Raw genomic sequence first — 24316 nt, 5'->3', positions numbered from 1 at the left:
ACAATGTACTATTCGTCAAAATTCCGTAAGGATAAATTAGTATGTTTATTTCCTATAAAACAGACACTTTTGAACGGGAATTTTAGACCATCAGCACTTGAGTACAGTTAGGAAATTAAAACAATGCATAAGAAAAAAAACAAAGACATTTCAAATTTAGGTTCTCAAATGTATAAAATACGATCATATATATTTCATTCCTATATGAAATTTTCATTTTTTCAAAAGTTCATTTCTATATAGAAAATTTTGTCAAAATTTCATTCCTATATAAAAATGTTGTCAACATTTAATTTCTATAGAAATATCATTTCTAAAAGAAATTTTGTCAAAATTTCATTTCCATAGGAAATTTTGTCAAAATTTAATTTCCATAGAAATATTTGTCAAAAATTCATTTCTATAGGAAATTTTGTCAAAGTTACATTTTTATAGGAAATTTTGTCAAAATTTCATTTTTATAGGAAATTTTGTCAAAATTTCATTTCTATAAGAAATTTTGTTAAAATTTCATTTCTATAGGAAATTTTGTTAAAATTTCATTTCTAAAGGAAATTTTGTTAAAGTTTCATTTCTATAGGAAATTTTGTTAAAATTTCATTTCTATAGGGAATTTGGTCAAAAATTCATTTCTATAGGAAATATTGTCACAGTTACATTTTTATAGGAAATTTTGTCAAAATTTCATTTTTATAGGAAATTTCGTCAAAATTTCATTTCTATAGGAAATTTTGTCAAAATTTCATTTCTATAGGAAATTTTGTCAAAATTTCATTTCTGTAGGAAATTTTGTCAAAATTTCATTTCTGTAGGAAATTTTGTCAAAATTGTATTTCTCTAGGAAATTTTGTCAAATGTTCGTTTCTATAGGAAATTTTGCCAAAATTTCATTTCTATAGGAAATTTTGTCAAATGTTCGTTTCTATAGGAAATTTTGCCAAAATTTCATTTCTATAGGAAATTTTGTCAAATTTTCATTTCTATAAGAAATTTTGTCGAAATTTCATTTCTATAGGAAATTTTGTCAAAATTTCATTTCTATAGGAAATTTTGCCAAAATTTCATTTCTATAGGAAATTTTGTCAAATTTTCATTTCTATAGGAAATTTTGTCAAAATTTCATTTCTATAGGAAATTTTGTCAAAATTTCATTGCTATAGGAAATTTTGTCAAAATTTCATTTCTATAGGAAATTTTGTCAAAATTTCATTCTTATAGGAAATTTTGTCAAAATTTCATTCTTATAGGAAATTTTGTCAAAATTTCATTCTTATAGGAAATTTTGTCAAAATTTCATTTCTATAGGAAATTTTGTCAAAATTTCATTTCTATAGGATATTTTGTCAAAATTTCATTTCTATAGGAAATTTTGTCAAAATTTCATTTCTATAGGAAATTTTGTCAAAATTTTATTTCTATAGAAAATTTTGGCAAAATTTTATGCCTATAGAAATTTTCGCAAAATTTCGTTTCTATAGGAAATTTTGTCAAAATTTCATTCTTATAGGAAATTTTGTCAAAATTTCATTCTTATAGGAAATTTTGTCAAAATTTCATTCTTATAGGAAATTTTGTCAAAATTTCATTTCTATAGGAAATTTTGTCAAAATTTCATCTCTATTGGAAATTTTGTCAAATTTCATTTCTATAGGAAATTTTGTCAAAATTTCATTTCTATAGGAAATTTTGTCAGAATTTTCTATATGAAAATTTTGATTTCTATAGGAAATTTTGTCAAAATTTCATTTCCATAGAAATTTTTGTCAAAATTTCATTTCTATAGGAAATTTTGTCAAAATTTCATTTCCATAGGAGATTTGGTCAAAGTTTCATTTCCATAGGAAATATGGTCAAAGTTTCTACAATCTTTGTCCTAATAAATTGAAAATTCGGTTAGTAGTACATGGTAACCAATTCATGAATTTTGTTAGATATTCCTTAAATTTTTGGAAAAATCCGGCAACATCATTGGTAACATTGTTTTTGCAAAAACTTGGCAACCCTCTTGGGTATTGTAAACAAAGCTGCTACAGGAATAATCCAAAAAATCTGAATCTGTGGAAAAAAGTGTATATTTTTGAAGAACGTGCCACGAGTCTAATTTCTATATATCAGTTGGAAAAACTGTCGTTCCAAGAGTGCTGTTGGTATTGCTAACGAGACAGCAAGAGAGGAAACATCGAAGCATCTAAATCTTACTTTCATCTTTACACAACATTTATCGCAGTAAATATTTTATAAATTAATATAAAATAAATAAAAAATTATATATAATTATTTCGTTAGTATCTGGACAACGAAAGACAGCAAAGAAAATGTCAACAAAATGCTCTATAGCAGAACAGCATTTGTTGGATAGCCATATGATATTCATATGTCCGGAATGTGGCCAGGAGAATTTTACTCAACAGGAATGGAGGAAGCACTTGAACACAATGCACGATTACGCCAAAAAGACATTTAGGGAATTAAATTTCAAGAAGGTCGATGATAACCATTATGAATGCTTGGATTGCCTGAAATGGACTTCGAGTGGTCATCAAACTACAGCGGTATTACAATATCATCGATTCAGTCATTTACCATATTCAAAAATATATCGATGCAGACATTGCTCTGCAAGTTCTTTTCTAAGAAAGCGGGCCTTAGTAGATCATCTGCAAAGTGTACATATTCGCTTGTTGAATAAATCCTGTCAGACTGCTCGTAACAATAGAGCCGCCATTGACCATCGAGATCCAAAGATAAATAAGGAATTCTACATGCGTTTTCTATGTCCACTTTGTGGTAAACTCTTTGAACGTTTTCAATTCTGGATACAACATCTAGACTCGGCGCATTCCAGTACGTCTGTAGATTTAAGGATGCATCGAATAGCCGGAACAAAAAGTTATACTTGTGGCGATTGTTCTTTTATTATGAAAGATGGTCCTACCAGAAGTCAATTGCAGAGACATCATTTTAGTCATTTGCCATATCCCTCGTATTTTCAATGTGCATTTTGCTATAGTCGGAAAGCTTATAAAACCGAATTGTTGCTACATTTTATTAAATATCATATGGCCGATTACTTGCTCTATAGAAGCTATATAGTTTTGCCCGATGAATGGGGTGGTCCGGCCGAAATGAAAGCTATACGAGAATTGAGACATTTAATGGAAGTTGCAAGTAAAAGGCCAAAAACTGATATTCTACAAAAAGCTTTGGATGATATTAATTTAGAAGATGAGGCCAAGAGTGATGTGGAAAAATTCAATCACGAAAAAGCTTTAAATCAGAGTCTTAATAGTTACGAAGACGTATTCATTAAGCAAATGAAGAAACCAAGCTCTCCCAAACGTCCATGCATAAAATTCTCCGAAATTACCCATAATGATTTGGAAAGTATATGTCAAGAAATGTTTGAAGAAATTATATCTTATCCTTCTCATGAAGATTTACAATCCTACATGCAAAGATACATTCACTATCTATGTCCAGAATGTGGTGATGAATTTGATGATCAGCCAACATGGCGTTGCCATGTCTACGATGCCCATAATCTTATTAATGCCGTGGATGCCAAATTCCGTCCTCTGAATAGCGCAAAATCCATATATCTATGTCTGGTGTGTAAACAAATTCAGAAAACTTCCAAACATGCCGATTTACGACGTCATCATTTCCAACACATGCCCTTTCAGTCCTATCTGAAGTGTACCATCTGTAGCAAAACCAAATCGAGTAAACCCAAAATGATCCAACATATGGAGAATATACATCTGTTGTTTATTAGACAAGAAATTAAAGTACCTTACATAGCAGACCTTAACACATCTAAAGTGAATGCAAAAAGATTTCAATGTTTACAATGTGACAAGACTTATGCTGTACAATCACGATTTAAAAACCATTGCCGTATGTGTCCAAAGGGTTTAACACCCTTAAATGTGGGTAAAGGGGATTTATCAAGAAATCTAAAATTATTGGAACATTTAAAGAATGCCAATTCACGTCTCGATCAAATGATTAATCAGTTTAGTGGAGATACTAAAACATAATATTTGTATGTAGAAATTTATTTTTATACACATGTTATTTTATGTAAATTAAATTTAATTACATATATTGAATATAATTCAAACATATAGTTTTTTATTTATAAATTATAAAAAGGTTTAGGTTGCCAGGTGGGGGAACAAATGTTAATTAGAATTGATGTTAAATTAGATGATACAAAAAATTATACTTTAGTTTGATTTAATTTATTTTAATTGTATTCAATTTAATTTAATACTATATAATTGCTTTTAATTTATTTTTATTCAAGAACTTTTGATAAAGTTAATTGCAGTTGTTGTTGTAGCCCTTTGGAGTTGGTATTTTCGAGTTTTTCGGGAAATAAACATACTCCAAATGGGGGTTTGCAGTCCTTGGACAGGGTTGAAAACCTTGTGGCCGCCCTGGGCCGTAGACCCGACTGCAACGAGGGCGGTAATTGAAGTTGTTGTAACAGTTTATTGTGTGATTTCATCCATTTTATGTTATACGCTTTGGTACCTCAGCTTGTGGCCACATCGAGGAACTCTGCGACTAAGGTGGGGTGTGTCCAGAGTGATCTGGTGGTAAGACGGGTTGATTTAGCTGGGCAAGAGAAAAGATGACGCGTGTCATGTGGCCCTTGGTTGCAAATTGGACATATGTCAGCTACACTGCTATCTATCATTGATAAATAGGAATTGATGCGGCTGTATTTGCCTGATCTTAATTGGGCTAAAACTACCCTAGTTTGCCGTGGGAGGCCTCTTTCCTCCGGTGCTATGGACGGTGGTCGGACTCCGAGAATCGGATTAACCTTGTAGCTTCTCGCCGCTTCAGCTACAGTATCCTCATGAGTCCTGTTCAAACCTGCCTGGTACGCTGCTTGATCTAGAGGCTCTGTTTTGTAGCGCTGGATCTCGCTCTAGATGATGTAAAGGGTGATTTGTTAAGAGCTTGATAACTTTTTTTTTTAAAAAAACGCATAAAATTTGCAAAATCTCATCGGTTCTTTATTTGAAACGTTAGATTGGTCCATGACATTTACTTTTTGAAGATAATTTCATTTAAATGTTGACCGCGGCTGCGTCTTAGGTGGTCCATTCGGAAAGTCCAATTTTGGGCAACTTTTTCGAGCATTTCGGCCGGAATAGCCCGAATTTCTTCGGAAATGTTGTCTTCCAAAGCTGGAATAGTTGCTGGCTTATTTCTGTAGACTTTAGACTTGACGTAGCCCCACAAAAAATAGTCTAAAGGCGTCAAATCGCATGATCTTGGTGGCCAACTTACCGGTCCATTTCTTGAGATGAATTGTTCTCCGAAGTTTTCCCTCAAAATGGCCATAGAATCGCGAGCTGTGTGGCATGTAGCGCCATCTTGTTGAAACCACATGTCAACCAAGTTCAGTTCTTCCATTTTTGGCAACAAAAAGTTTGTTAGCATCGAACGATAGCGATCGCCATTCACCGTAACGTTGCGTCCAACAGCATCTTTGAAAAAATACGGTCCAATGATTCCACCAGCGTACAAACCACACCAAACAGTGCATTTTTCGGGATGCATGGGCAGTTCTTGAACGGCTTCTGGTTGCTCTTCACTCCAAATGCGGCAATTTTGCTTATTTACGTAGCCATTCAACCAGAAATGAGCCTCATCGCTGAACAAAATTTGTCGATAAAAAAGCGGATTTTCTGCCAACTTTTCTAGGGCCCATTCACTGAAAATTCGACGTTGTGGCTCGTTAGTAAGTCTATTCATGATGAAATGTCAAAGCATACTGAGCATCTTTCTCTTTGACACCATGTCTGAAATCCCACGTGATCTGTCAAATACTAATGCATGAAAATCCTAACCTCAAAAGAATCACCCTTTATATCAACCCTTACGTTCCAGGGTGGTTGTTGTGTATCCATGAGATGGTGGTTTGGATGATTACTGCGATAACAACCCAGGAGATAATGATTTGACAACATGTAGTTGTGTCTTCGCACAGGGATGATCTTTGTCTCCACATAAATGTGATCCAGGGGGGTGCTGCGAGACACCCAGTCTCAGTTCTAAGGGCAGCGTCCTGGCCTGGTCTGTGTGTTATTCCACTGCGTATCACTACACAGAAAAAAATATCACCAAAATATTTCCAATTAAAATGTTAGTTGAAGTTGAAAATTTTGTCAATTAATAAATTAATCGATACAATTAACTTTTTAATCATGATAGAAAATTAAGTTAATTAAGTCAATGATTGAATATTTTAAAATTTTTAATTAAAAAATTAATTGATACAATTAACTTTTTAATCAAATTCGGAAGACTAATTCAGTTAAAAAAAGTTGCTGATTTTTTTTTAATTTTTAATGAAAAATGTATTTCAACCAATCATTTGTTAATCCAAATAAAAACTTTAAGCCAATTCAGAAAGTAATTAAAAATAGTTACCTTTTTTAATTAATAAATTATTTGAGTTTTGCAATCAACATCAATTAAATTTTTAATTGAATCAATTAAAAAATTAATTGAAATTTGCTGAAAAAAATCAATTAATTTTTTAATCAAGATTTTTTTCTATGCCCAATTAAAACTGTGACTGATACTATCATTTTCGTGATTGAAGACATTTCAATTAAAAAATTAATTGGATCAATTAATTTGGTGATTGAATCAGAAAAAATTTTTTTGTGTGTAGTCTGCGGTGTCCACACTGGAGCTGCATAGTTTACCACTGACCGGCCAATTGCCTTATAGATAGTTAACAAGGTTTGTTTGTCCGCAACCCAAGTACTGCCGGCAAGTGACTTGAGGACCTTGTTTCTACACACAAAAAAAAATGTTTTGATTTCAATCACGAAAATCGCGGATTCAATCATTTTTTTAATTGAAATGTCTTCAATCACGAAAATGATAGTATCAATCACCCATTTTGATTGAAAACCAACACGATTTTCAATTAAAAATTTAATTGACTTTTGTCACGGAATCAATTAATTGTGTGATTGAATCAATTAAAAACGTGATTAATTTTTAACATAAAATTCAATCACAGTTTTAATTGAATCAATTAAAATTTTAATTAATTTCGCGACAAAAATCAATCAACTATTTGATTCATTCAATTAAATAATTAATTGAAATTGGTTATAAATTTCGATCAAAAAATTTATATATTGCGACCCCAAAACCGTATTTAGTTTTATTTGAAATAAAAGAAAATATGTGTTTCTTATAATATTTAATATTTTATTATTTTTTTAATTATGCAAAAGACAAATAAATTTGGTTCTTTTCATTTGTGTTTTGTTCTAACATAACTTACAAATACAATTACTATCAATAACAACTATAGGGTGAAAAAATAAATTATATAAATCATTAGCTTCCTTATAATAATAACCATGTTAGCATGTTCCTTCTAATATGTAGATGCGCCTAGATTTCCAATAAATCAGCAGACTGTAAGCTAAATTAGTTTTTCTGAATGTAAACAGAATAATTCGAATTTAATTTTGTTCAATTAAAAGTTAATTTTGTTAAATATTACCTGCATAGAATATCAAGTTCAATTCTTAGTTCCAGGTTGCAGATTTATAATCTTCTTTTGCAGTTGTAGTCTTTAAGCATATAAAGGTGTATTAAGGAGCTCGGTAATTTAATTTTAGTAACAATTCCTTTCCAAAATTTCCGCACATTGAAATCGTCTATTAAAATTTGAACCAATCAAAGACAAACAAGTATATACGGCCGTAAGTTCGGCCAGGCCGAAGCTTATGTACCCCCCATCATGGATTGCGTAGAAACTTCTTCTAAACACTGCCATCCACAATCGAATTACTTAAGTTGCGGTAACGCTTGCCGATGGCATCCTAAAACCTCCTAACACCATCTTCTAAATTGGATGACAAAATTTTCTATAGAAAGAAGATTTTGACAAAAATTTCTACAGAAATAAAATTTTAACAAAATTTTCTATAGAAATAAACTTTTGACAAAATTTTCTATAGAAATAAAATCGTGGTAGATTATTTTTGGCTCGAGTGGCAACCATGATTATGAACCGAATAAAATTTGAACAAAATTTTCTATAGAAATAAAATTTTGACAAAATTTTCTATAGAAATAAAATTTTGACAAAATTTTCTATAGAAAAAAATTTTGGTAGATTATTTTTGGCTCTAGTGGCAACCATGATTATGGACCGATATGGACCAATTTTTGTGTGATTGGACCAATTTTGGTATGGTTGTTAGCGACCATATACTAACACCACGTTCCTAATTTGAACCGGATCGGATGAATTTTGCTCCTCCAAGAGGCTCCGGAGGTCAAATCTGGAGAACGCTTTATATGGGGGCTATATATAATTATGGACCGATATGGACCAATTCTGGCACGGTTGTTAAAGATCATATACTAACACCATGTTCCAAATTACAACCGCTTCTCTTGGAGACTTCGCAAGCCAAATCTGGGGATCGTTTTATATGGGGGCTATATATAATTATGAACCGATGTGGACCAATTTTTGCATGGTTGTTAGAGACCATATACCAATATCATGTACCAAATTTCAGGCGGATCGGATGAAATTTGCTTCTCTTTGAGGCTCCGCAACCCAAATCTGGGGATCGGTTTATATGGGCGCTTTATATAATTATGGACCGATGTGGACCAATTTTTGCATGGTTGTTAGAGACCATATACTAATACCATGTACCAAATTTCAGCCGGATCGGATGCAATTTGCTTCTCTTTGAGGCTTTGCAAGCCAAATCTGGAGATCGGTTTATATGGGGGCTATATATAATTATGGACCGATGTGGACCACTTTTTGCATGGTTGTTAGAGACCATATACCAACACCATATACCAAATTTCAGCCGGATCGGATGAAATATGCTTCTGTTATAGGCTCTACAAGCCAAATCTGGGGATCGGTTTATATGGGGGCTATATATAATTAAGGACCGATATGGACCAATTTTTGCATGGTTGTTAGAGACCATATACCAACATCGTGTACCAAATTTCAGCCGGATCGGATGAAATTTGCTTCTCTTAGAGCAATCGCAAGCCAAATTTGGGGGTCCGTTTATATGGGGGCTATACGTAAAAGTGGACCGATATGGACCACTTTTCGCATGGTTGTTAGAGACCATATACCAACACCATGTACCAAACTTCAGCCTGATCGGATGAAATTTGCTTCTTTTAGAGCAATCTCAAGCCAAATTTGGGGGTCCGTTAATATGGGGGCTATACGTAAAAGTGGACCGATATGGACCAATTTTTGCATGGTTGTTAGAGACCATATACCAACACCATATACCAAATTTCAGCCGGATCGGATGAAATATGCTTCTGTTAGAGGCTCTACAAGCCAAATCTGAGGGTCCCTTTATATGGGGGCTATACGTAAAAGTGGACCGATATGGCCCATTTTCAATACCATCCGACCTACATCGATAACAACTACTTGTGCCAAGTTTCAAGTCGATAGCTTGTTTCGTTCGGAAGTTAGCGTGATTTCAACAGACGGACGGACGGACGGACGGACGGACATGCTTAGATCGACTCAGAATTTCACCACGACCCAGAATATATATACTTTATGGGGTCTTAGAGCAATATTTCGATGTGTTACAAACGGAATGACAAAGTTAATACACTGTTAGAAAAATATGTTTTTCATATGTTTCGATATAAACAAAATGTGTTTCGGGCACAATTTTTAAACACAATATATTTAAGTGCAAACATGTAATGTTCCCAAACTAACATTAAATGTTTGGAACACATATGTTAATATGTTAGAATATATTATGTTTGGGGCATACATGTCTCATAAAAATTATATGTGTGAATGTAAACATATATAATTTTACAAATTTCGAGTAAACATATATATGTTGTGATATTTTATTCAGAGAGCGACAAATAGAGATAGAAACCGGGAGGGTTGACGATAGATATCAAATTAACACAGCGAGAAAATCAAAAGAGAGCAATTTCTGTGAAACCGCTTATATGTTGTTTCGGAAACTGCTTTATGATAAGGCCAAAAATTTTATATGCTTAAGTCTAAATATTATTTAATTTGAATATTAGAATGAGTATTCGGAATAAAGAGAATAGAGATTCAGAATAGACATTTGAAAAAAAACCATGTGTTTTCGTCTTGAAAGCAGCATTTTACGTATGTGTGGACATGTGTTTTGTTTATCATTTTGGCGTTATGGGTACACTATTTTTCTTGGTTCGTTAAAAGAAACCGGAACGTACGAGGAGTAAGTCAAAATATTCAGGCAAAGGAAATTAAAAAAAAACCAGTAAGGAAAGTCTAAAGTCGGGCGGGGCCGACTATATTATACCCTGCACCACTTTGTAGATCTAAATTTTCGATACCATATCACATCCGTCAAATGTGTTGGGGCTATATATAAAGGTTTGTCCCAAATACATACATTTAAATATCACTCGATCTGGACAGAATTTGATAGACTTCTACAAAATCTATAGGCTCAAAATTTGAGTCGGCTAATGCACTAGGGTGGAACACAATGTTAGTAAAAAAATATGGGAAACATTTAAATCTGGAGCAATTTTAAGAAAACTTCGCAAAAGTTTATTTATGATTTATCGCTCGATATATATGCATTAGAAGTTTAGGAAAATTAGAGTCATTTTTACAACTTTTCGACTAAGCAGTGGCGATTTTACAAGGAAAATGTTGGTATTTTGACCATTTTTGTCGAAATCAGAAAAACATATATATGGGAGCTATATCTAAATCTGAACCGATTTCAACCAAATTTGGCACGCATAGCTACAATGTTAATTCTACTCCCTGTGTAAAATTTCAACTAAATCGGAGTTAAAAATTGGCCTCTACGGTCATATGAGTGTAAATCGGGCGAAAGCTATATATGGGAGATATATCTAAATCTGAACCGATTTCAACCAAATTTGGCACGCATAGCTACAATGCTAATTATACTCCCTTTGCAAAATTTCAACTAAATCGGAGTTAAAAATTGGCCTCTACGGTCATATGAGTGTAAATCGGGCGAAAGCTATATATGGGAGCTATATCTAAATCTGAACCGATTTCAACCAAATTTGGCACGCATAGCTACAATGCTAATTCTACTCCCTGTGCAAAATCTCAACTAAATCGGAGCAAAAACTTGGCCTCTGTGGGCAAATGAGTGTAAATCGGCCGAAAGCTATATATGGGAGCTATATCTAAATCTGAACCGATTTGGCTGATATTTTTCAAGTTTTTCGAGACTCATAAAATATTCGGATGTACGGAATTTGAGGAAGATCGGTTGATATACACGCCAATTATGACCAGATCGGTGAAAAATATATATGGCAGCTATATCTAAATCTGAACCGATTTTTTTCCAAAATCAATAGGGATCGTCTTTGAGCCGAAACACGACCCTATACCAAATTTTAGGACAATCGGACTAAAACTGCGAGCTGTACTTTGCACACAAAAATACATCAACAGACAGACAGACTGACGGACAGACAGACAGACAGACGGACATCGCTAAATCGACTCAGAATTTAATTCTAAGACGATCGGTATACTAAACGATGGGTCTCAGACTTTTCCTTCTTGGCGTTACATACAAATGCACAAACTTATTATACCCTGTACCACAGTAGTGGTGAAGGGTATAAAAAAACGGTGGAAAATATACACAAATTACAAAGAGATATTCATAAAAATAACGAAAGGGCATTATACTCTTTTTAGAGTTGGGACCGTAAAATGAAAAAAGGAGGAAATAGTGAAAAAATAAAAAGTAAAATGTATAAGAACAAAGTTTAGTTCCTCTTTATTAATAAGTAGTCCAAGAGGAGTTGACGGGCACCTTCAAATATAAAAGCGGGCATTAAGTTCGAGTTTTGCAGCTAAAACATTTGAAAAAGTTTATTTTCTTTAGAATGAATTATTAAAGAAAAGTAAAAGGCAAAACAGGGTCAAAGGGTCATTTTAGAGCGATAATGCCAACTTAATACCGGCCTTAAAGTTAAAAATAAATTAAGTACAAAACATGATAAGTTTTAAATGAATTTAAAATGGTGTTAATTGCTATTAAAAAACTGTTCACGCCTAAATAAATTTATGTGTATATTATAAAATTATTTATGTATGTTTATACTCGACTCGTTCTTCTCTTGTTAGAGTTTTTGAATTCCTTCCAAGGTTAGGTTAGGTTATGTGGCAGCCCGATGTATCAGGCTCACTTAGACTATTCAGTCCATTGTGATACCACAGTGGTGAACTTCTCTCTTATCACTGAGTGCTGCCCGATTCCATGTTAAGCTCAATGACAAGGGACCTCCTTTTTATAGCCGAGTCCGAACGGCGTTCCACATTCCAGTGAAACCACTTAGAGAAGCTTTGAAACCCTCAGAAATGTCACCAGCATTACTGAGGTGGGATAATCCACCGCTGAAAAACTTTTTGGTGTTCGGTCGTAGCAGGAATCGAACCCACGACCTTGTGTATGCAAGGCGGGCATGCTAACAATGGTTATTCCTTCCAAAATTTCAAACTTTTATACCAAAAACAGTTTTTTATTACAAAATTGTTATTTTTGCAATAAAAAATAATATTTTATCCAAAAGGTCAGTCCATTTTGTTTATATCAATCACTGTTTCTGACTTAAATTTGTAATAACCCACATTTCGAAGTTTCATTATAAAAATTTAATATAGTGTAAATAGTAATGTGTAAATTAAAAAAAAACAATTGGTGTTTGGTCGGAGCAGGGATTGAACCCACGACCCTTTGCATGTACGGCAGACATGCTAACCACTGCTCCACGTTGCCAACACATGTGTGTTTCTGTTAAATAATGTTATGTTTGCATGGGCTCGTGGGCGCTGCAAACTATGCTATATAAATGTAACTTATAACGATAATTGTCTACTGGTGACTATAACATGGAACATATGTTAGAGAGGCGATTTTTTTTGAGGGTGTATACCCCCATCCTATGATGGAGGGTATAAAAATAATGGGAAAGCAATGTACTATTTGGTATTATATTGATGATAATTTGCAAATTCTGGAAATAGTTAAAAATATAAATGGAAAATACATATTTTTATTATTTTCGGATATTTTTCATATTTTTAAATCCAAAAGAAAGAACTTTTTTACCATTACATAATTCAGCTCATTAGTTTATATATCAGATATACTGCTCTCTACTTGGGTTCAAACTGAAAAAGGCAGGTAAAACAAAAATGCAATTTAATGCCAATGCCACTTCGCAACTTCAAGGTGAATCTTCCAACAAACCCATACCGCTTTTGGTTTTAAGAAAACTAGGAGTGAAAAAAATTTATAATTTTAAAAGATCAATACGGTACCCACTTTTTTATTGCAAACATATTCTTATATATTTGATAAAATGGTGGAGTTGATGGGATTGATTGGTCAATTTCACGAAATAAAATTGGTCACTAAAAGAAATGAAAAAAATATATATTCCATTGAAGCCGTTTAATGTAAACAGGCTTCAATGGAAAACGGTATTCACATTTCATAATTTCTTACCTTCAATAAACGTAGATTGTTTTCATTTTTACAATACCACAAAACACAAACACAGGTAATTTCAAAGGCGTTCTCTCATATATTTTTTTCAAACCTTTACCACGTGGCCATTTGTTGTTGCACACTTTATTTATTTCAACCCTTTGCTATGATTTGTTGTTGCGTTCAAAATATTTATGTACACATTTTCAATGCAGCAGACAGAATGTCGCCAATCATGTTTTTCAATTTACGCGAAAAACAAAAACCCAACCGTTCGTTACAAGTTACTTCTACAGACTGATCTCTCCATCATACAATGTTGAATAAATACCCATTCTCTTGTTCTCTTTTCGCTCTTTCCATTGCTCAAAATTATTCAATTTCAATCACAAAAGTGATTGGATCAATCACATGTGTAATTGGAAACGGAAAAAATTTCAATCACGTTTGTAATTGAAAATTATTTCCGAATTGATTAACAAATTGATTGAATCAATTAATATTTTAATTGGAAACGTAACAAATATCAATCATTTTTTTAATTGGGTTTTATTCGGATTTGATTAAATAATTAATTGAATCAATTAACATATTAATTGAATCCGTTTCCAAATTCAATTAAGTGTTTAATTGAAAAAATTTTGGTCATAATTTTTTGTGTGTACCACGGAGCTTATTTCAAATTGCAGTGGTATGGGCAGACGACCTGAGAAGGCTGTCGAATGTGACCCCAAGAATCTTGGGGTAATTTGTGGTCGGAATTATTTCGGTATCGACACTAAATATTCAACTGGCTGCGCACTTCTGCCGTCCATGTAGTAAATAGTGTGGCTGAGGATTTGGTGGGCGATATCCTCAAGTTTCTCGCAGTGAAATAACTGGTAAGATTAGCGATGTAGACATTTAAACGATCGCAGATATCAGCAACATTGGGCCCAGATGCCAAGATTGTACAATCGTCTGCGTATGATACAATCTCGTCGCCGTCTGGGGGGTGTGGAATAGAGGATAGGTAGAAGTTAAACAGTGCCGGAGATATCACCCCACCCTGTTTCACTCTACGGGGTCTTGATTTCCTATCCCTAAATTCCACATACGACTGGTGTCCGCTTAGATAATTAGTAACCCAACACTTGGTTCCTGCTGGTAGGGACGTATTCTCCATGTCCTCGAAATGTCTGGCATGGTTGACCGTATCGAATGCCTTCGATAGGTCAAGCGCCATGAGGACCGTCCTGTAATACGGCTTGGGCTGATTGAGTCCCCTAAATATAAATGCTGAAATGGCATGCAAAGACGTTGTCGTATTGTGTACTTTGCGGAATCCATGTTGATGATTAGCAGCTGGAAAATTCTCCACAAGGCTGGGGAGGAGTAGTGCCTCAATTGTCTTGGCTACTGACAAGAGAAGGGAAAAAATTTCATCCCTAAAGAGGAAAAATCCTAATATTAGGTTGCGAAAGACGTCGTCCTGAAGACTCTGAAGATTATTGTAACACGACCCTCACTCCAGATCCTATCTACCATTGACATTTGCTACCATTTATTCCGGCCATGCTCAGTGGATGGGGGTTGTTCTTGTCCTGGTAAATAGATCTCAGTCGGTTACAATATCAATAAAATTTAAATCTACCGTAGGTTAGGTTAGGTTATGTATATTTTAGGCTCACTTAGCCTATTCAGTCCATTGTGATACCACATGTGGTGCACTTCTTTGTTAGAAATAAGTGCCTTCTGATTCTATTTTAAGCTCATTGACAAGGAACCTCCTTCTTATAGTCGAATTCAAGCGCTATTTAATATTACGCTTAAACCACTTAAAGAAGATTTGATACAAGCAGAAATGTCACCAGCATTACTGAAAGGGGATAAACCACAGCTGAAAACATTTTGGTGTTCGTTCGAAACTGGGATAGAATTCAGGAGCCTATGTATGCAAAGCTGGCATGCTAAACATTGTACCATTGTGGCTCCCTATATCTACCGTAGAACTAGTGCTGAGGGCGGGCTGGCTGAGACCGATTCACTAATTGCAGTGAATTTCTTATTTTCCGTAAATGAAAAGAGCCCTCAGTAATGATCAAACATTCAGAGGCTCGCCTCTAGAAAGAATCATTTACTTTGGAATCTTGCTGTAAATAGTATTTGCTCCTACTAGAAAAAAAAAATAACGACAATGTCGTATTTTTTTGGACATGGAAGAGGCCCTCAATAACGTTCAAAAATTCAGGGACTCTTTCCAAAGAAGAATAATGACAGTTTCGTATTTTCTGGACATGGAACGATCTCTCAATAACGTTCAAATATTCAAAAGTTCTGCCCAAGGGAGAATTCTATGGCCTTTACTTTGGAATCTTGCTGTACACAGTTTTTTGCTCCTCCAAGAAAAGGAAGAATTACACTGGTGGCATATTAGGGAAAATAAATGCGTATATGAATACAATAAACCGTTTCTTCTGCTTTACATTTCGATGGAGTCCAGTTATGAGAGGTAAATTTTAATGTGTTAATATACCAATATATAATATATATAATATACCGACGTCTGCCCACTTTTGAGAGGTGTCCGGTTTTCAGAGTGTCCAAATTTAAGAGTTTTCAATTCCCAATATGTGTTTTCATCATGGGATAAGGGGCTAAAATATCCATCATTGCAGTATCAGTTTTCACCATGGGATAGAGGTTTAAATGATCTATCTTTCACATATAAATCTGGAGGCCCATCTTTCTCCATTTAGACGCAGGGGACACATTTCTACCGGGGAGCACTTCTTACACATTTTTTTAAGCCATATCTTGAGAATCTCAAATAAATTTTGTAATATCCGTTTTTACTATCGGATAACCACCGTGGTGCAATGGTTAGCATGCCCGCCTTGTGGAACGCCGTTCGGACTCGGCAATAAAAAGGAGGTCCCTTGTCATTAAGCATAACATGGAATCGGGCAGCACTCAGCGATAAGAGAGAAGTTCACCAATGTGATATCACAATGGACTGAATAGTCTAAGTGCGCCTGCTAAGTCGGGCTGCCACCTAACCTAACCTAACCTACTATCGGATTGAAAACTACTACATCTATCTTTCACGTATAAATCTGGATGTCCACCCATTTGGCTACTGTGGATACATTTATCTCTGCTTTGTATATACTGCATTACTGCATGACAAACGGTTTTAATACCAATCGCTTCAGTGTATCCTTGGTTAAAATTTGGCCTTTTCATGAATTTCCCTCGTTTGGCCGATTCATTCCAATTTCTATGGAGAATTATATCGTAAATTGTTTGTATTCGCGTATAAGTATTTTTTCACATATAGATGGCGCTGTAAAAGTCGAAAACAAATCATTAAAAATAGTATAAAATTTTACCTCTTTAGTGCAAATTTTATTAAAACGTAATGGGGAATACCCCAAAGCAAATTTTTACAAAGTTTATATTATTTATAATGGATTATTAGAGAACTCGAACTTAATAATCACCTTAAAATCGCCATTTTTTCACTATTACTTTTCTCTAATAATCCAATAAAAAGAATATAAACTGAAAAGTTGAAGTTGAAGTGAAAAGTTGCTTCGGGATATTCCCCATCAAGTTTTAATAAAATTTGCATCAAAGAGGTACAATTGTTTATTGGTTTTACGTATTTAATTTCGGTTTTAGCGGCTAAACTCGAACTTAATACCCACCTTAATATAGAAATGGCATAGGCTGCTGATTAGGCACGCCAATAAGAGATACTGTACGCAGAGCCCTACAGATTACTGAGAAGTGGGCCAGGGAGATTGGTCTAAACGTAAATCCAAGACAGAACTGCACAGTTAAACACTTCTCCATCGGTGACATTAGTAAGTGTGCAAAAATAACTCTGAGTTAGTTTGGTTGGGAAGCTAGACTTATAAATAAATCCAAAGTGGTTTTGAATAAAACCAAATTGAAAAATATTCTACAAAAAAATTTTAAATATTCAATAAAAAAAAATAAATAAATAAATAAAATTTATAAAAAATAAAAATAAATCAGAAAATTAATTGAATCAATTAAATGTTTAATTTAAGCAATGAATATTTAATTCTATAAATTAATTTCGTAAATGATCTCAAACTTTTTTGTGTGTAGCTAAAGATGTCGCAAAAATGAAGTTCTCAAAAATATGCCTCTAGCTGCTTGGCAGATTAGAGCAAAATTTGGGAATCAATCAAATCAATATTAGCCCTTAATAGGTTAACATTTCTGAGTGTTTCTCTAAGGGCTTTCGGAATCGGCTATTTTAAAAGAGATCCTTTGTCATTGAGCTAAAACATGAAATTGACCGGAAGTCGGTGATAAAAGAGAAGTTCACCACCACTGAAGTATTGTCAGGACGAAAGCCGAATGTACAGAATATTCAATTGTAGTTTTATTTTTTAATAAATTCAATACCTAACTAACATTTGTCATTTTCATAGATACGAAAATTTTTTTTCTTTTTTAAATCTAAGACGAAAGTTGTGTCCTTTATATTTTTAATATTTTTAGGGTGAAAAAAATTATAAATATAATTGACTTTTCCCACCCTTATGTACATGATTCTGGGGAGGCTTTTGCAGCAATTAAAACCCTATATGGTTTTCACATTTACCGCTATTTAAGGGTTGGTCCTTAGTAACAGCTGTGTCATCGTCTTTACCAACGACACCAATTTGGTCACCATAGTATACGTTCGGGTTTTTGTTTATAAACAAGTGAAAGAAAAAAAGTGAAAATCCCAAAATATTTTTTAAAATTTCAATGTAGTATAAAATTAAATTAAATAAAAATTTATAGAATTTTTGAAGTACATAAATTGAAATGACCGAAACAATGGCAAAACGTAAAGTGAACAACAACAACAATACTAATAATAACACCAATAGTAATAGCAACAATAATAGTAACAACAATAACAGCTCCATTGCCATGGAAAGGCATATGATATTCGTATGCCCCGAATGTGGACAGACCACAGATACTCAAAATGAATGGCGTCAACATCTAAATTCGGCACATGATTATGCCAAAAAGAAGCCCATTGATTTTGATTTTAAGGAAATTGATAAGAAATATCATGAATGTCAAATATGTCTCAAACGTTTGGCCCATGGCCATCATTCTCCGGTTCTATTACAATATCATCGTTTCTCTCATCTGTCCTATGGTGGCCCATTTAAATGTCGATATTGTGCTGGAACCTATGTAAAGAAAAGAGCCTTATCTGTGCATTTGTTTCGTTGTCACAGTCAATTGATGAACAAAGTCGATAATGAGTATAAAATGGAAAAAATGAAACAGGCCATACATCTGAGACATCCCCGTTTTAATAGGGAATTTTTTATGCGTTTCATTTGTCCACAATGTGGAAAATTGTTTCCACGATTTAACGAGTGGCTGGAACATCTTGATAGTGCCCACCTAAGTACTTCGAAAAATATAAGCATGCATCGTATCATTTCGACCAATGATTTTTACTGTGACCAATGTTCCGATATCCTAAAGAATTCTCCAACATGGGATGAATTACGTAGGCATCATTTTAGTCATTTGCCTTATACGACCTATTTCCAGTGTGCTTTTTGTATAACCCAAAAATCCTTTAAGACGGATTTATTTTTGCATTTCATTAAATATCATAGAGCGGAATTTTTGAAAAACAAAAAATACATTTGTGCTCCCGACGAATGGGGTGGTCCAGCCAAAGAGCTGACACTAAGGCAAATAGAGATTTATAGCAGTTCCGATGACATCTCCGTTATTGTGCAGAAAGAACGTACGAATCAAGAAGTTCGAAGAGCTATTCAGACGTTGGAAAACATTGGTGATACAGAGAAACAATATTCTAACAATGGATCAGGGGAGACAGGTTGCGATAATGGTACGGAACATTTGGTAGTCATGGACCCTTTAAATGTCTTTGGTGTGGCACAAGCACAAGATGATATTACCATGCAAACGGAGGAGCAACCCATAGTTAATGATATCTTACAAAAAGCTTTAGCTGAGAGTTGTATAAATTTTGAGGAAGACATCAATACACCGAATGTTACTACTACTACTACTACTCATCAACAAGCCCCCTTAGGAAATCCCACTCAAAATGGCTATAAAAATATTTATGTAGTCGATTTGCCACAACAACCAAAAAGTCACACGGAACATGTGGTATTGAACGATATGGAATTGGAAGAGATTTGCCAAGAAATGTTCGAAGAAATCGATGCAGAAGTCGGTACACTCTCGCCAAACACCAAAATTATAACTACAAATCGTGCTAGGATCATTGAACTGCAAAAACGTGAAATGCAAAAGTACATAAACTATCTATGTCCTGAATGTAAACATGAATTCGAAGATCAACCCACCTGGCGTACCCATGTCTTTAAAGAACATAATCTGGCCCAGGCCATTAAATCGAGATTCCGTCCTTTGAATGCTCTTAAAACCGCATTCCTCTGTTTGACATGCTATCAAGTGCAACGTAATTCAAAACATGTCGACTTACAGCGTCATTATTTTCAACATATGCCTCATCAGGGTTATCTCAAATGTACCCTATGCAAAAAGACAAAATCGAGTAAACCAAAAATGTTGTATCATTTGGAATATATCCATCGCATTGATATACAAAAGACTGTGCTAGAAGCAACCGAAAATGATGAACAACTTAAGCAACAATGTTTGGAATGTGATATGGATTTTATGGAGGATTTACAGAGCCATTTAAAAATTTGTCCTGCTCGTTTGGTGCCACTCTCTGTACACCACTATAATAATATAGAAAATAATATGAAAATATTAGAGCATTTAAAAAAAGCTAGTCTGAATTTAGATAAGATGTTATTGGATATAGGTATTGAGCCCAGTACCATATAAAATATGACAAATTATTACCAAGTATAAGTAAAGTTGTGTGTGTACACTCAACGGAACAAATTATGTATTTAATTTTTTAATTTTATACGACCTTGTCATTTTTGTATTTAGAATTTTCTTAGATCTGCTCTAACCAAAAACCAAAAAAAAAACTTTATTCTATACTAACATCTTAAGTTTTGTTGGTGCTTTCCAACCCCCATCTGGGACGATTTTTTGAAAAAATTAGTCTACTTATTTAATGGATGGTGTATGTAGGGAGTGGTTTGAGGATGATAAGTCCTTGGATCACTATCTTTGCCTCTATCCTGCCTTTTCAGGGCAACTAGTTAACCATATCGCTGAAGAGTTCGTAACCGGGTCCAGCTGGGAAGTAGGGAAATGAAATGATTTAGAATCTTCGTTAGAGAGACAAAGTTACTCACGGTTTCTATAGAAATAAAATTTTGACAAACTTTTCTATAGAAATAAAATTTTGACAAAATTTTGTATAGAAATAAAATTTTACCACAATTTTCTATAGAAATAAAATTTTGACAAAATTTTCTATAGAAATAAAATTTTGACAAAATTTTCTATAAAAATAAAATTTTGACAAAATTTTCTATAGAAATAAAATTTTGACAAAATTTTCTATAGAAATAAAATTTTGACAATATTTTCTATAGAAATAAAATTTTGACAAAATTTTCTATAGAAATAAAATTTTGACAAAAATTTCTCTTACAATAAAACTTTGACAAAATTTTCTATAGAAATAAAATATTGACAAAATTTTCTATAGAAATAAAATATTGACAAAAATTTCTATAGAAATAAAATTTTGGCAAAAATTTCTATAGAAATAAAATTTTGATAAAATTTTCTATAGAAATAAAATTTTGACAAAATTTTCTATAGAAATAAAATTTTGACAAAATTTTCTATAGAAATAAAATTTTGACTAAATTTCTATAGAAATAAAATGTTGACAAAATTTTCTATAGAAATAAAATTTTGACAAAATTTTCTATAGAAATAAAATTTTGACAAAAGTTTTGACAAAATTTTCTATAGAAATAAAATTTTGATAAAATTTTCGATAGAAATAAAATTTTGACATTTTCTATAGAAATAAAATTTTGACAAAATTTTCTATAGAAATAAAATTTTGACAAAATCTTCCATAGAAATAAACTGTTGACAAAAATTTCCATAGAAATAAAATTTTGACAAAATTTTCTATAGAAATAAAATTTTGACAAAATTTTCTATAGAAATAAAATTTTGACAAAATTTTCTATAGAAATAAAATTTTGACAAAATTTTCTCTAACAATAAAATGTTGACAAAATTTTCCATAGAAATAAAATTTTGATAAAATTTTCTATAGAAATAAAATTTTGACAAAATTTTCTATAGAAATAAAATGTTACCAAAATTTTCTATAGAAATAAAATTTTGACCAAATTTTGACAAAATTTTCTATAGAAATAAAATTTTGACAAAATTTTCTATAGAAAAAAAGTTTTGACAAAATTTTCTATAGAAATAAAATTTTGACAAAATTTTTTTTTTTCTATAGAAATAAAATTTTGACAAAATTTTCTATAGAAATAAAATTTTGACAAAATTTTCCATAGAAATAAAATTTTGATAAAATTTTCTACAGAAATAAAATTTTGACAAAATTTTCTATAGAAATAAAATTTTGACAACATTTTCTATAGAAATAAAATTTTGGCAAAATTTTCTATAGAAATAAAATTTTGACAAAATTTTCTATAGAAATAAAATTTTGACAAAATTTTCTATAGAAATAAAATTTTGACAAAATTTTCCATAGAAATAAAATTTTGATTAAATTTTCTATAGAAATAAAATTTTGACAAAATTTTCTATCATAATTTTATGGTAGTCAATGCAAAAACTACAAAGACATCAACTGCTGTTTTTTACGGAAGAATTGCAAAAACTCCGCCTGCTGCTTTCACAAACTTTTCATGCATAACTTAACTGTTATTATGAGACTTATTTCTACGAAAGAATTATTTATTTTGGTTTATTTGGTTTTTATTTACATGTACAATATTTACGGGTTTAATTTGTATTAATTCAAGGGGCTATTTTTTCGTCACGACTAACTGAAGAAAAAAAAAATTATGAAAAAATTAGAGTTTTTTTTATCTATATACATATGAGTGCAATACAATATATTTTTTTATTAGTAATAAATGCAGCTAATATATTTCCTTTGTATAAATATATTTAAAATGGTGCTTAAAAGAACATATTTAGAAATTGAAAAAAATTTTATAATCAAAATTTAAAATTAATACAAAATATGAAAAATTCAATAAATCTTAAGACGTTTTAACGTCATATAGCTAAAGATATTATATACTCGTAATAATTATAATAATAATAAAACATATCAATTATCTACATGATGAAATAGTGAGCATTTGGTAAAATAAAGTCATTGTCTCCTAAAATATTTCTCAATAAGAAAAATATCAAAAAATATTAGAATAATTTTTGACACAAAATGATTGGATGTCGAGGAACTCTTTGTAGTAAACTATAAAAAATAAAAATATTAAACAGAATATAAAACAATAAAGAGTATATTAAAAGAAATTGATTTTAGGTCTGTTGATTTTAGTGCTGGATATTAAAAAAAAAAAAATAAATAAATAAACACACACACACAAAATAATAAAATAAAACATTAAAAATAAACAACCATAATATCAGCTGTTTTGAAAAATATCAATAAAAGGCTAATGTTTTGTAATATGTCTACAGTATATGGGTATTTAAAAAAATCCTTTCTGTAATTTTTTTGTAGAAATTCGATTTTAAAAGAAATTTCAAAAAATCTTACTTTATACTTTTAAAATATTTTTGTTACAAAAATTAAAAATTAATTTTTATCAAAAAAAAAAAAATAATATCTTTGAAAAAGAATACCGAATAGTTGTCGTCGTATTACCAAATTTTCTTATAAAACAACAATTTTAACCACTGTGCAGAGAATTTTTTTATGATTCAATCACAGAATTAATTGATCCAAATAAATTTTTCATTGAAATTACTTCAAATTTCCTATAGAAACGAAATTTTGACAAAATTTCCTATAGAAGCGAAATTTTGACAAAATTTCCTATAGAAACGAAATTTTGACAAAATTTCCTATAGAAACGAAATTTTGACAAAATTTCCTATAGAAACGAAATTTTGACAAAATTTCCTATAGAAACGAAATTTTGACAAAATTTCCTATTGAAACGAAATTTTAACAAAATTTCCTATAGAAACGAAATTTTGACAAAATTTCCTATAGAAACGAAATTTTGACAAAATTTCCTATAGAAACGAAATTTTGACAAAATTTCCTATAGAAACGAAATTTTGACAAAATTTCTTATAGAAACGAAATTTTGACAAAATTTCTTATAGAAACGAAATTTTGATAAAATTTCCTATAGAAAGGAAATTTTGACAAAATTTCCTATAGAAACGAAATTTTGACAAAATTTCCTATTGAAACGAAATTTTGACAAAATTTCCTATTGAAACGAAATTTTGACAAAATTTCCTGTAGAAACGAAATTTTAACAAAATTTCCTGTAGAAACGAAATTTTGACAAAATTTCCTGTAGTAACGAAATTTTGACAAATGTTTCTATAGAAACGAAATTTTGACAAAATTTCCTATAGAAACGAAATTTTGACAAAATTTCTTATAGAAACGAAATCTTGACAAAATTTCCTATAGAAATGAAATTTTGACAAAATTTCCTATGGAAACAAAATTTTGACAAAATTTTCTATTGAAATGAAATTTTGACAAAATTTTCTATAGAAAT

The 24316-nt window shown here is 31.9% G+C and overlaps 2 protein-coding genes across 2 annotated transcripts; both read left to right on the top strand.

Moving 5' to 3' along the window:
• The first annotated feature begins 2005 nt into the window (after positions 1 to 2005).
• On the top strand, positions 2006 to 4123 carry LOC142220779 (uncharacterized). Its single transcript, XM_075290112.1, has 2 exons — positions 2006 to 2226; positions 2287 to 4123. Exon 2 carries the CDS (start codon positions 2316 to 2318, stop codon positions 4038 to 4040), a length of 1725 nt encoding a protein of 574 aa, XP_075146227.1. The 5' UTR covers positions 2006 to 2226; positions 2287 to 2315; the 3' UTR covers positions 4041 to 4123.
• A 14237-nt stretch (positions 4124 to 18360) lies between these two features.
• On the top strand, positions 18361 to 20877 carry LOC142238461 (uncharacterized). The gene has a single exon (XM_075310111.1). The coding sequence runs from the start codon at positions 18408 to 18410 to the stop codon at positions 20463 to 20465; it is 2058 nt and encodes a 685-aa protein (XP_075166226.1). The 5' UTR covers positions 18361 to 18407; the 3' UTR covers positions 20466 to 20877.
• The last annotated feature ends 3439 nt before the right edge of the window (positions 20878 to 24316 follow it).

Source organism: Haematobia irritans, chromosome 1 (genome assembly GCF_050003625.1).
Source record: "Haematobia irritans isolate KBUSLIRL chromosome 1, ASM5000362v1, whole genome shotgun sequence".
Taxonomy (NCBI): domain Eukaryota; kingdom Metazoa; phylum Arthropoda; class Insecta; order Diptera; family Muscidae; genus Haematobia; species Haematobia irritans.
This window is presented reverse-complemented; position numbering and strand designations above follow the sequence as displayed.